The sequence below is a fragment of the Anopheles merus genome, chromosome 3R (genome assembly GCF_017562075.2).
Source record: "Anopheles merus strain MAF chromosome 3R, AmerM5.1, whole genome shotgun sequence".
In the NCBI taxonomy this organism is placed as follows: Eukaryota; Metazoa; Arthropoda; class Insecta; order Diptera; family Culicidae; genus Anopheles; species Anopheles merus.
This window is the reverse complement of record NC_054084.1, coordinates 25,953,512-25,967,653: the sequence shown is the minus strand read 5'-3', so window position 1 is coordinate 25,967,653 and position 14,142 is coordinate 25,953,512. Positions and strand designations below refer to the sequence as shown.

The following is a 14,142-nucleotide window of genomic DNA, read 5'->3' as shown; positions in this document are numbered from 1 at the left end:
CCATCCTCGTTTGCAGGCCCGCTCGATGCTGGAAAAGGAAGCGGAATCGCATGCCTTCATTTCGGACACATTCCTAGCGCACCTGAACACCAGCAACAGCACCACGAGCTGTTCGTCGGTCGGTGCCACCACCAACCATCCGCCGGCGACGTCCGTCTCGAGCGGAAACATTTGCGGTGCCGGTGGAACGGCCGGCAGCACCCACGAGAACAACGTTAACAATGCTCACGCATAACCGCCCGTCGGCAAGGGCGATGGCGCAGGAGCGAAACCGAACTGAGCTTATCGTATCGGGTTATGGGGGCGGCAAGGGGGGGGGGGGGGCTGCGGAACATGCCGGCCCTCCCGACAGCCACGAAGAGCTGGCATATTTGTGAACTGCAAAAAGGTCTGCTAGTGGTACACTTCGTCGAGTCACACACAGACAGCGGCAGCACAACAACTTACTTTTATAGCAAGCAACTTATTGGCCTAATTACTGTTCAAATCGCAAATCGTATTTGCTGGCGTATCGGCGGTCGGCGATATCTTATCGGCCAAATCGTTGGGCGCCCAATCGTTTATGCCACACACTTCCCTTTATCTCCTGCGACTCTAGACTCCTCTAGTAGCTCCGTGTTAGTAGCTTAGGTATAGGTTAGTTTCGTTTAGATCCCTGGACGCGCACGGGGAAATGGTACTCGTACTCGTTTACTCAATGTCGAATCTCACAGGTGGAGGAAAACCCCGCGAGCAAAGGCATTTTTCCAGGAGCACATAATACTTTTTAGTGGACGGCAACCCGTGCAAGCGTTGAACGTTAGCTCAGCCGCCTTTCAATGTTGTGTGTTTGTGTTGTTTCAATTCCAACCCCGAATTAGTAGACTAGATTATTAGATCAGCAGGTGTAGCGATTGGTGGGACGGGGATGGGAAAGAGTATCAAACAGAAAACTAAAAATCGGTACAAAACAAGCAATCGAACGGGCGCCAGGTTCGGGGTAAATGGGGGAATTTTGGAATTGGAGTTAACAGATCGGTGCGAATGGTAGCAAAAGTGAAAGGATGCTTTCATTGATCGATTTAATCACCATTCACCGGAACTTGACGGGTCATCTGAAAGGGTATTATTAGAAAAAGACGCTGTACGGTAGTAAAATCTCGAAACTAGTAGCACGTGTTACCCTCACGGTTGTTTAGTGGTGATTTTTGGCAAATTGTCGATAGGGGCAGAAGGCGCACTTCAAAAGTGCACCCAGCGACCGCTGATTGAAGCGGCGCTTATGCAGTAGAATGTGCAATCTTATCGTTTAAGGACGCAATCAAAGATTTCGTAAGAAGGAGATAAATCTCTAAGGGGTAAAGGCGATAAACAGATAAGTATAGATTCTCGATTCAAAATCAAAGCTTTGAGGAGGAGGATCGAACAGACTTGTTAAATGCTGTTCAGCACACGTTTTACTTAACTGTCAACATGAATTTTCACTTTAAGTGCAAGAACTCACCAACGGTGAGAAACTTAAAAAAACAAAGCGTGCCAGAGAACATGCTTGTATGTAGTCATAATTTGTAGTACTTCGTTACACTCAAGGCATGGGTTGCTTGTGCGCGCTCTGCTTCGTACAAAACTGTTCGTTATCTTGCTGGTTTCACTACCTTTGCACTACTCTCACGTCCCACTCTCACCCGTGCTCGAATAAGTTAACAGCGGACAACCTGCAACGATGAGCGGTGTACTAAGGGAAAAACAAATGGTACAGCTTTAAAGCGCAAACATACACCGATCGAGGAACGATAAGATTTGGAAAGCATTCCGTTACGCAAACTCACGTAAGCGTGCAAAGCGTTAGTAACTGTAAGCTGTAAACGCACACGTACTACTAATACTACTACTATTACTACTACACACTACTATCATACGCAGTGGAATTTCGCGCAGCCATAATGCACTTACATACCGTACATACATGAATTAAAAAGGTACATGTTAACAGTAACTGAACACCCAGACCCAGCATAGTAGTATAACAGTATCATCACACTCACTCGTAGCAAAACTGTTCTACGGAGCAAGTGTGTCTGGTACTAAAAGAAACCCCCTGTACTAAAAACGATCCACAGTCAATGTTATTGGACAGTGAAGACGTTTCAAAATCAGAAATAATTCAAATGCAATAATTACTCGATAACCGCATAGCGCATACATGTTTGTAGCAGTGACACCGGAAAGTGGACACCATATTAATCGCTGTAGCTTAATGAAATGCATTTTTTTTAAATATATATAGACTATTGATGTTATTAGCTTGTGCTCTCGAGTTGGATCGCTCAGAATCCACACACAAACATACAGGAAGTTCGGCTCCTCCGAAACAGCTTGAACCTTGGCCGGGTTCTTTGCTGCAGCAGCCTACGGCATATCTTATTAAATCTGCTCTTTGTCCCTACCTTTTGTATGGTTGGTACCGGACCTTTCCTCGCGCCGAGTTGTCCGGATGGACAGTGGTGACAACCCTAACCGAGGAAGGCAAAAACAAACCCAATAGCAACGCACTATTTGAATTGAACGCCTACGTTTTGATCTGCCGGATCGTGTGTTGCCTTCGGTTGTGCGCGCTGCACTGTTTGCAGTGGTGGTGCCAAACGGAAACCGCGATCGCGGAGAAAAACTGGGAAATTGGAAGAAACGTGTAGTTAAACGAAACACACATTAAAAAAAACTTTAACAAAAGGAACTCTATTTACTATTGTCATTATACTGATGTAATGGATATAACACGGGTTGGAAGGATGGCGACAGCTAAACATTCGCCCACCGAAGTGGGAATGTAGAGATGTTCGTATGTGTATGTTTGTATGTGTGTGCGTGTATGTAGTTGATGTTAACGTTCTTGAAGTAGGTTTCTGATAAAGCAAAAACAAAAATAAAATGGTTAGAAACGAGAGACAAAAAACAAGTGATAAACCCACCAACGCACCACAGCAGCTGAGGTAGGCGGGGGAAGGAAAGCTCGAATCGTGTTTGCGGATGGAGGATAGCATTGCTGGCCGGATGTAAACGGGTTGTAAATAGTAGCAAATACTTGTGCGGATAATTTTTCAATTTCCCACAGCACGATAAACAGCACACACCATCTTTGGGGTTTCCCTTCACTCGAAAGCCCTGTGTCTGTATACGTATGTCTGTATGTGTGAATGTGTATGATTGTACGTGTGTGCGTTTTAGCGAGTCTTCTAGTTAGTTGTTGAGAATAATTACATATATATATCTCCATGAATTGTATCACTACGCATTAAAACAAAAACGGGATAAACGGGATGAGTAGGACAGGTTTAAAGCTATCTGTGTTCTTCTTAGAAGAGCTAACCAGGCTGAAACGAGGTTAAAAGCGACTTAATTTTATACACATTATTTATTTTTTAGCTTTCGTTTAGATTTAGCCCATCTCGTGTGCAAAATGCTTTGGTTTAGCCTTTCGTTTTTCACTTACATATTATTTTATACGTTTTTTAAGTCTATTTTAACCGAATAAATAAGAAAACAGAACATACACAACAAACGAAGACAATCAATGACACTGTCATCTTATGAGAAACACACGTTAGGCCGTTTCGTTACTTGATCCATTCGAAGGATTCGTGCACTCTCGGAACGAAACCCTCACGTGGGTGGGAGGCAGCTACTCTACTGAGCTACTACTGAAGAAAACAAAGGAATGGAAAACCATTCCTGTGTGTGAGTTTTCTATTTATCTGTTTTTGTTTCATTTCACAATTCATAATTTATTTAAGTTTTTTGTTTATTTAACTTTTATTTATTATTCCCTTGTTTATAAACGACGGAAAATCCGCGATCGTTCTGGCTTTGTATGTATTTGCCTGTAAAAAGAGAATGCTTGCGCAAACTGAGGGAAGGACTTAAACTTTGATACTGTAACCGATAAAAAATGAAGCAAAAAAACACACATTCACACAACCACACTACACTTTCTATCTCTATGTGCCTTGAACGTAAAAGAACAAAAAAAAAAACATACGAAAAGAAAAACTAAAACAAAAAAGGTTGAAACTGATGATTGGGTATGTTTATCATACGCGCGTGCGCACAACCACTCACTTATTGTTATTGAAGCAAAAACTCACATTTCATCAAAATGTATCGAAAAAAACTAAAATCCATTTTCATCGCGATTGCCCTTTAATCGCAAATGCTTCATTCTCAAACTGTTTCATAAACATCTCATTCTACACAATAGCAAGGTCGCAGCATATAAGGAATGGCACAGAAGTCAAACCATCTAGCTTTACGTACACAACCATTGTCTCGCATTCTTTAGAGATGAAGGATAGTTTGACAAGGAGATGGAGATGTTAGTAAACGGTTCCATTCGACTGTTAACAGTTGCGTTTTTTTTAACATCCGCAACTACTCCACGACAGTGGTTTTGGTAGGTCTGTAAAATGGAACGAGCTGACAAACGGGATTGTAACTTAATAGAGAGAAGAAGCGAAAAAACAAAAACAGTTAAAAACACCATACTAACCATAAGTGATTAGAATGAAATTGGATTGTTGTTGTTGTTGATGTTGTTTTTTCCTAGTTTTCATTGGCGAGAGATGAAGTATGAACCATGAAACGTGTTTCAGCTGTGCAAAACTTTCATCCTTCGTTAACCCCTTTTGCCACATCGACTGAAAATACACCGCTCGCTTTCGTTTTCGAACCGATCACCGCGCACCACCCCACTGGTGGTGGGCCGGTGATCAAACTCTTGTACATTAACGAATCGGATTCTCCGATGTGGTGCCCGCACCCGGTCCGCAGGGCGCTTGATAGCGTTGGATAGCGAGCGTGGTGCCCACGGGTGTCCGAGGAGGAATTAAAAAAAAAACGACAGTATCTTATTGTGACACAACACACATGTGATTGAAGCAATCGAGGGACAGCAGGCGGGAGAGGGAAAGGCGGCAGTGGTGCCACCCCGATCCCCTCCCCCTTAGCAAGCCCTAGTGTTTCACTTTCCTATCACCTTTTTGTAGATTTAACGTTGGATGGTGGCTCTGGTTCTGGTTGGGTCGCTTCGTAGGCTTTTGGATTCTTCCAGGGAGAAGAGAAGAAAGAGGAAGAAACACAAGAGCTAGAAGCGGGATTAATAAAAAAAGAAAGGATTTTAGGGTCGGTTAGTTGGTTGGGGAAGAAGTTGATACATACAAACATTAAACAAAAGTATAGCGCAAGCAAAGATACACTTATTGATTATACTAACTGTGTAAGGTGTTTCATAGTATAATAGTAGCTACACACTCTTGCAACTAAGAGATCGATTATCAAAACATAAAAGAAGTGAAGTGAGTGAAAGTGGTAAAACACAAGAAAATAATGAAGAAATAAAGAAATAAGAAATAAACCGAAAGAGATGAAGCAGCAAAAGAAACAGGAAATCCACTGCAGCTATCGTAGTAATGTGTAAACGGATAGATATTTCAAATAATTCATATGAATGAACCGCCACATGAAGTTACCCACTTTTTCCACCGAAACAAATTAATTACAAAAAAAAAAAGAGACAAAACAAAACAACAAAAGAAGAAAGGCTCACGTCAAACGCTTTAACAATTTGGACGAGCCAAAGAAAAGGGGGTAGAGCAGAAAGCAGATTGGAAAAGTAAATCACGTTGCACACGTTTGTAAAAGTATGCGCAGAAATACGTCTCCCATCTCCCCTCCCTTTGACGTTAAATCCACCAAACAAACTGGACAAATGGAAAACAAGATGGTTGTTGTTGTGATTGAAAAGTAAAAACAAAGAAACAAACACACACATACACACCGAAACATTAAACAAGTATAACAAGAATAAAAGCTAATGCAAAAACACACACACTGCACTGCCATTGCGTAGAAAAGAGCAGGACGCTTCCGGAAGAAAGAAAGATTAAACCGCGCTCGTTCAGATCAGTGCAACGGACTTTCGGTTTCTGCCGCATAGTGCACCATTCTCTTATCAGTGCGTTTCGAGGGGGGGGGGGGGGGGGGTGGTTGATTGGTGCCAATTATTATTGTTATAATGTGCCGTAATTGCAAACCGAGTCAGGTCAATAAAACTCGGTCACGGGCAACAGGCAGCTGTCATTCTCTCTCTCAGTCGGTTGGTGTGATTGCTCCACTCACCCAGAAAACCAGCACCTCGGGTGGGCTTGTATTGTTTTCGTGTATTTGCGTTCCATTTATTGCGTCACGCTCTTATGTGTATTATCCGTTTCTACTTTGATTATTTGTGTTTGTATATGCTTGTTTTTTCCCTTTATCGTTGCAAATGCCTCCGACGATCGCACTTGATCGCTACTGAACCTGGGGCTTTTCAGCACCGTGATGAACCGTGCGATCACGTCCCTGCGATGGTTAATATATGGACAGTATAAATAAGTATATCTTACACTTCTTCATTTATATATGCTTTGCGTATGTGTATAATGTGCTAATCTTTCCTTCACCGCACCGTTTCAATCTCTATCTTAGCCTGGCTATTTTCGTACCAAATCCACTCTGCTGTGGTTAAACGATGAAACAGAAAACAAAGAACATAAAATTGTCACTATATAAATTCTTCTCGCATGATAATGCAGTACGATCCCCCTTCTCTCATTGCTCACCTTTCAATAATTTCCTAAATTACGCTCAGTTCACTTTTAACAAACAAGTAATTCACCTTCGCATCTAATATAACAGTGGGTAGAGGTGAGTGTATAACAGTTCATCATTGGAGGCTATGTCGTGGGGGACGCTTTCGAACGAATCCCAATAGGAACTCGTTTCGTCGTTTCCTCTTTTTTTCTTCTGCTTTCGCTGAGGATCGAACCCCGTTTTGGTCTAAGGAAAGTCTGTGTATCACTTGATCATTTCGATGATCATTAAGCTAATGGCCGAACCGCACGCGAGCCCGATGCCGAGAAAGGCGGCCATCATCGAGGACGCCATCTCCTTCTCGTGCCCGTCCACAGCGCGGGGCGCACCGATCAGTGCAATGTTGGCAAGGTAGCCGTTCGACAGGGCGAAGGCGGCCATCAGCACGATGAAGATGTAGTCCGAGTGGAACAGCACCGGGAAGTTGTGATGCTGGGTAATGTTGCAGAGCAGCATCGCCGGCACGAATGCGATACGCGCGATCGTAAGTACACCGATCAGGATGGAATTGTTCCATGGCTGGGAAGGAATGGGACGGTATTGGTTATTAAATTTGTTAATGAACCACACATCACTAGTTGCCACTTACCCACTCGAACAAGCCGGCAAAGACGCGCCCCAAATAGTCGCCGGTATTGAATAGGAGATAGTTCACGACGGGCAGGAAGTACACATCGTTCCACGGCCGACCGTGGTGCTGCGAGCCGACCAGCACCGTCACGGCAGGATAGATCGACAGCGTCGTCACGAACACCAACCACTCGGAAAAGCCGTAAATCCATATCTTGCGCAGTACGACGGGGAAGCGCGGCTCGAGCCGGGCACAGACGGCCCTGGCGGCTGGGTCCGCCTCGAGCGAGCTTTTCATCAGCGTCTTGGAGCTGGTGTAGTACTTGAAGAAGAGCGTTTTCGACATGACGATGTAGGCGAAGAGCGACAGCAGCAACACTGCGCAGCCCACGATGAAGAACACGAACGCGGTGGTGGACGGATTGCTGGCAAAGGTGAGCGCTATAATGTCGGCGACCGCGGAAAAGATGCCACCCAGCGCCTGCCCACTAACGGCTGCCGTCATATAGTGAGCACTGAACTGTCCCGCGATGCCAAAAAGGCCGCCGGTGAGAATGGCCGAGAAACCTACAAGGAGGGAAGAGGAACTATTGACGAAAAAGTCCAAAAAACAAGACTTTGCTTTGGAAATGGAGAAACGAAACTCACTGTTAATCACGACGACGGATAGCATCGTGAGGTTAAAGAACGCATCCTGCCACTGGTCCGTGTCGACGCGCACCAGCGCCGTCGTGCCGATCATGATCAGCAGCATCAGCACGAGCGATCCGTTCATGCGCACGTGCAGCGGCACCTTGTGGCCGGCGCAGGCGTTCAGTATGAGAAACACCGTGCCCGGGACGGCCGCCGCAATGCTCAGGTCGGACTGGAACTCGAGCTGCCGGGGCGTCAGCGCGGACGTATCGTTCGACGACACGTTCCGGAACTTGTACTGCCAGTACTCCTCGGCGGTGACGAAAAAGTTCCACGGCACCATCGTCGTCATGCCCATCAGATAGAACACGGCGTACGTGTAGTGGAACTTGTCGGACGGTGCGATCCGGTGGCCGGCCGCCGCCATGCGCGTCTCCACCGCCGTCTCCTTGTCCGGGTCGGGCAGGTTGCTGGTGGACGCGTTGATCGAGCCCGCGTACGCATCGTCCAGGAAGGTGTCGCTCTCCGTCTCCCGGTCGTCCGTGTCCTGCAGCAGCGGCCGCACGTTGGTTGCAAAATCCATCTCACTTCACTCACTCTGCTACTCCACTGCTTTGCTGCTACTCTCTGGTGCGCCCTGTATTAGTCATCGGTCGCTCGTTCGGATGGGGGTCGTAGCGGTGGCTTTACGGGGCTTCGCAGAGCACGCAACACATCGCTACACTACACACTCGTCCGCTCGTCCGTCCCGAATGGTTCGATTCGCAACAAAGACTGGAAGCTGCGTCGCGAGACAGATGTTCTTCCTGCCCAGTGTGTCTCGGGTGTTGCCAGTCGCGATGCTCTAAGCGTTGCGATTATGATTGCTGATAAGAAACAAAACACCCACCAACAACCACCACCACCAACACTTCCCTGATGATGTTGATGTGCGCTGCGCTGGTGAACGGTGAAGGGCACGCACCCGTATCGTCTTCGATGTTAGAAGTTTCTCCTCATACTGTTAGCCTCACACTCTTACGATGTGTGTGTACATGCGGGCTTCAATTACCGTTGAATAGAGCCAGGGGGAAGGGGTGGTAAATCAGCACGCAACACAAAGCAGTAGCTGCACCAGCAGTTCGTTGTCGTTGTTGTTACTGTTCCGCCAACAAACCAGCTGATCGATCGTAGGTGGGGGGGAAACAAAACCGATGAGTGTTTGCTGGCCTCATTCGTACAAAGGCTTAAAACCATTACTTACAGGTATTTAGGATGAATTGCTAACAAAAACACTAACCGGAAGGATAAGCGTAACGAGCCACATGTAATTCCTTTGTTTGTTCACACCTAAAAGGTTTTGTTTGTAAATATGTACAGTGATTAGGCTTTGCAGGGCTCGTGATGTAGAAATGTTTGATGCTTGATTATTCACACTGGTAGCTGGTGAATTTTTTTTGAATTTACATAGGAATAAAATAAATTTAAATGGTTGTTAATTGGTGTTTAATGCTACAGACAGTATTTATTCTACGGTCGAAATATATTCTAAATTTATAAAAAATTAAAACAAACAAGCTAGTAGAAAATCCCTGCTTCCCCAACATTTCATGTAGTTTTTTCACCAGTGTGGTGTGAAACTGTCATCCGGAAAAAGCAATTGCGTAGATTTTACACAGGTTTGCTTGCAAGCATCTTGTACACTTGCATGCAAATTCAAATTATCCCGCAGTTCAAAAACCGTTTTCCCGTTCGCCAACGCTCCAAATCGGTGCGATTTTCTCCCGCTAGCGATGCGTTTTGTAAGTCATTATGAGGGTTTTTAACATTTCGAGCAATGGTTTTTGAGGGTTCAAGATGGGTGCCAAAAAGCTAAAATAATAAATAATAAAAAATGGTATCCGATAAAATAAATACACTCCACTACCTCCCTCCCCACACTCTTCATTTGTTGGTGATCTTGACGCTGAGGAAATTGGGGAAAGCCGGTATTGAACTTTCAACGGTGCTGTTATAAATGTATTTATTTCGTGCCAGTTATGACGGGGCCATTCGCTTGCCTTGCCGTTTGGTGGTCACGAAGCTATATCAAACATGCGTTGGTGTAGGAGGATTAAAATTAAAATAAAGATTGAACATGTGTCATGCATGATCATCATACTCCACTCCATGTATGAAAGCAAAATTTGTATTATTTCAATACATATAATAGGTTCCAGATTACTCACAGTATTTTTCATTATTGTAGGTTTTGCCATGGCTGTTTTGCTGTTGATTTTGGCTGTTTAGCAAGGATTTTTTAATACTTCCCAAAATAGGGTTAAATTTGAACCACGAATAATTGAGGGTTTTTGAAAATTTGCTTTAATCTTTTGTTTTAACAAATTCGTGGAAACGCTTCAAACTATTGTGGAAACCTTTGTAATCTTGTAACAAAACAAAATAGCTCCAGACAAATTAAAAGATTTAATTATTAATTCCGTTTTAAATTATTTTTTTCCGTGTGTGTAGCGACCTACATCTTGAAGCTATGACGGACATGTTGCCAAGTCGTGCGAATGGAAAACAGTGCAACGGCAAGGAGCTTTTGGTTTCGGAATGTTCGTTATAGTTGCTAAAAACACACAAAAAAAAACCAAATGCTAGATCAGGATATTTATATCTACAGAAAGTACTTCCCACACTGAAAGCAATGACAGTAGGTGACCGCTAATTGGACATGTTTTACTGGAGTTTTTTTTTTTAACTGGAAGTTCGTTAACTGTAGTGATTCTCAGTTAAAAAAAACACATAAATGACAAAACATGAAACCGGAATTTTACGAAGAGAAATTCATAGCAAATGTGCATTTTTCTCACAAATTTGAACTCTCAGTTAGCGGTCACCTACTGTAGTTGATCAAAGAAGAAAAATATTGATTTTAATTTTTTATACTTATCTAAGTTCAAACAATGATGAGCATTCTTGTTTGAAAGATTGGGCAAATGATTGAAAAGATCGTTTGAAAATCAGTCTAAAATATTGGAGATGCTAGTTAGCTCATTTTATTTTTTTATATTTTTGAGTAATTATTTCAGGATTGCCAGTTAATGTTGTTAAATGTTAAATTCCTGTTTAAACTATGGATAACAATAACAGAAAAAAAAATTCCACCTCAATGCTTGATTTTTATAGCTTTTTCCACACTTTCTAACACACTTCAAACAGTTCAATTTATTACTCAAGTAAACTTTGTACATCACCAACAGCGTGACAGTTGTTTCACACAAAAGCACTCGTCTCAGTCGTAAACAACAAAAAAAGGAGGTCAGGGAGAAAAAAAGTGGCCACCATTACACTCTCATCTCCTTCCCGTTGTACTCCTATTGCAGAAAATCGACAATATCAAGCAGCCATCAATTCGTCCGTCAATTGATATCTGGTCTGACCCTTCCCCATTTCTGCCCGCTCTATCGCCCTCCCCAGGTAAAGAGTTCCCAGTTTGATTGCTGACTCACCCACTCTCCGCCAAAAGGGGGCAAAACTTTTCCCACCGGGACTGCTCTTTATCGAGCAAAATAAAAGGATGAAGTGAACTTTTTCCCCACTGCCCGCTTCCCTTTCCGCTTCGGCCCTTCCCTTCTCCGACCCCAGCGACGACCTCTCGCATCCCTAGCACGGTGTGAGTTTGTGAAGCATTGTCACCGATTCTTTACGATACTTATTGGCACCCAGCGAACACACAAGGGGGAAGGAGCCGGTACAGTCGATTAATCGAAATCGCGATGCTTGCAAACAAGTGGTAATAAATAAAAGTTCACTGCCAATCGAAGAAGCACGAATGGCACGGGAACACGCTGCTAGCATCGAGTGGCACGAGCGAACGGGTAATAAATTTAAGTTTCTTCCCATTCATCTCAACCTGCCCATTCGCTGAGGCTGGCGTTGGAGTGGTTCGGTTGATTCGTGCACCGATCTCGCATACAATTTCCCTGCCTCTCACTTCCGAGACGCATTATTTCAATTCCAATTGAAAAGGGCTGCCATTTCGTTGCCAATGGGGACCTTTGCTTTCCTTTTACTGTGGCTCAATTCGTTCGAACAGTGCACGACCGTCTCTCCACGGGGAAGCGCTTCCGGGAAGTTGAGATGGCAGCTTTTTTTTTACCCCGCTCTGCTATGCTCCAGTACCTGCAGAAGCACACTTTGCAACACGCGCAAAACCATTTTTCCTACGCATTGTCTTCGTTTGCAAAACTTTCCCCGGGATCTTCACACGCAAAGTGGAGAGCGGTTTTTTTTTCAAACGGCACTTCTGTTTTTTCCCCCAATACTTTAAAAGAAGCAAAAAGTTTCTTGTTACGGGCAATAAAAATGGATAAAAGTTCGAGCTCGAGTGTACGGCGAGTGTAGTCCTTCCGTTTGCGATGTTGTTTTGTTCCTGTTTCCGTTTGACATGAAATATTGAGCGAAAATTCCGTCCCGGATGGACAGGTCGAACGGTCGGGTTCTGGGTGGGTTGGAGGTTGGAGCTATGCCCTCGAGGGAAGGGGTGGCCCCCTGCCTAACACGTGCATTATTATTTTCACTCAACGCTTGCCGTCAAATATGAATTGCATTACGGGTGGGGAAGCTCATGAAACGCGAGCGCCTCCGTTATGATGGAAATGAAATTACAAAAACTGATATTGAATCCTGCCTGCCATCCACGAACCATTCGTTTTTCACCCGACGCTACCTTCATCAATATGGACAGCATGGGAGAGATGTATTACGCTTTCCAACAGTTATTGAATCGAAAGATCGCAGTACATTTCGAACGAAATCCCAGGGTTGGGTAATGTATACGTGCATCAAAGCAGCACAAATTTATGCTAACTAGGAGCATCTATGCGCCATAAAAGTTAGTTTCATCTGCCGCGTACAAAGTGAAGCTTTAGTGGGTACGGTTTGTTAGGCAATGAAATCAAGACCCGGGTTTTGTGAAGCTATTCCTAACATGGGAATCTTTTTGAAGGGGTTTTATGATGAGGAAGCTAATTGCTTACGGTAGAGGTGAAACAATCGGTGATGCGTTCGAGTCAGAAGCGATGCAAAGCGCTTCAATCACGTTTTATACCCCTAAAGGTATGCAATTTTACAGTGCTGTACAAACTTATCGTTGTGTTGTTTTAGCCCAACGTGTAATTATGTGCGTTGATACTGGTGATTGTTATTTACAAAAAAAGAAATTGTAAAGTTCATTCAATTATTTGATTGATTTAATATTTCTTAAACAACTTGAAATTTTATCACAAAATATCAACGTACATACCTTCAGGCGTTCAACCAAAGCATCGGAAGGAATTGTGTACCAAAAAATGATGTGTACGGTAAGCTGTAGATAAAAAGTAGCAATTCAAAGGTTTTGTAGTATACATTAAAATAAAATCTATTTCAAACCGCAATCTTCATAACATACTGTACAAAAAATTAACTTATACTCCAACCAACGTGTAACACCCCAGGATAAAATTAGAAGCCTTGAAAGTAAGCTACTGCCTTCAGGATTTATAATCTTTTCCAAATATAAAAACTTATTTAGCTTTTCGGTATATTTTTTTTCTGTAAAAACATCGAATAATACGTCTAACTGAAGCATATGTCTCCCTTTTTGTGTGAACTTGTCAATCACTGTACATTACTGCTGGAAAGGATTGTCGAAAGTTGTTTTATTTCGAAGGTAAACCCACGCAGCCGTAATAGACATGGTAGTGCATGGATTTGCCTATTTCTCCACGCTAAGTATCACTTTACCATCCCGTGAAGCAGGCGAACAATTTAGCACAAGGAAGACCCTTATTCTAGATCCTCGTTTCCAGGCGGCAAAAAGGGGGCGTTAGCACGAATTACACACATTATCGAGTGGAACGGTTGTAAAGATAAGGATCGTTTAGGTGTGCCCGGTAGAGGGTACTACATTGAGCCTGATGCCATTGGAGTCAATTGTTTTAGTACCGCAAGGTGTTAGGGCTGTGTGTGTGTATCTTTGTTGCTTTTAGGGGGGTCGAGCTAACCCACTGAAGTTTTTGAAATTTGGATAGTTATCTGTTTTCCAAACGGGTCTCGAAAGGTGTTACAAGACGAGAGCTGTAAAACGATTTGGCGGAAGAACTTTTGCTGCAAAGTTTCAATGATTCCCCAGACGATGATTAGTGATTGAAAATAATCAAACTAAAAATCTCCAAAACGAATCTTGTACCTCTGGTTTTCTGAGGGTTTTTATACAATTTTCACTTTGCCAATCCAATTCTTGGTTTGCAAAAAAAGGTATCTTTC

At 43.5% G+C, this 14,142-nt stretch overlaps 2 protein-coding genes across 8 annotated transcripts in view; one reads left to right on the top strand and one right to left on the bottom strand.

The window, feature by feature from the left end:
* Positions 1 to 5,607, top strand: part of LOC121595616 (1-phosphatidylinositol 4,5-bisphosphate phosphodiesterase classes I and II) — a 93,803-nt gene extending 88,196 nt beyond the window's left edge. For all 7 annotated transcript variants that reach the window (XM_041919705.1, XM_041919700.1, XM_041919704.1 and 4 more), the window contains one exon: positions 17 to 5,607. In XM_041919705.1, the coding sequence (XP_041775639.1) occupies positions 17 to 235 (219 nt within the window). In that variant the 3' untranslated portion in view covers positions 236 to 5,607. The remainder of the gene's footprint in view (positions 1 to 16) is intronic.
* Positions 5,608 to 6,181: 574 nt separating this feature from the next.
* LOC121597283 (equilibrative nucleoside transporter 1) lies at positions 6,182 to 9,228 on the bottom strand. The gene is made up of 4 exons (XM_041922928.1): positions 9,110 to 9,228; positions 7,882 to 9,025; positions 7,253 to 7,800; positions 6,182 to 7,182 (listed from the first exon to the last, which is right to left on the bottom strand). Exons 2-4 carry the CDS (start codon positions 8,447 to 8,449, stop codon positions 6,868 to 6,870), a joined length of 1,431 nt encoding a protein of 476 aa, XP_041778862.1. The 5' UTR covers positions 8,450 to 9,025; positions 9,110 to 9,228; the 3' UTR covers positions 6,182 to 6,867.
* Positions 9,229 to 14,142: the final 4,914 nt, after the last annotated feature.

Coding starts and splice junctions, on each gene's coding strand:
- LOC121597283 (XM_041922928.1), bottom strand. CDS start 8,449: ATGGATTTTGCAACCAACGTGCGGCCGCTGCTGCAGGACACGGACGAC. Junction 7,801..7,881: donor ATCCGTCGTCGTGATTAACA/GTGAGTTTCGTT, acceptor CCCTCCTTGTAG/GTTTCTCGGCCATTCTCACC. Junction 7,183..7,252: donor TTGCCGGCTTGTTCGAGTGG/GTAAGTGGCAAC, acceptor ATTCCTTCCCAG/CCATGGAACAATTCCATCCT.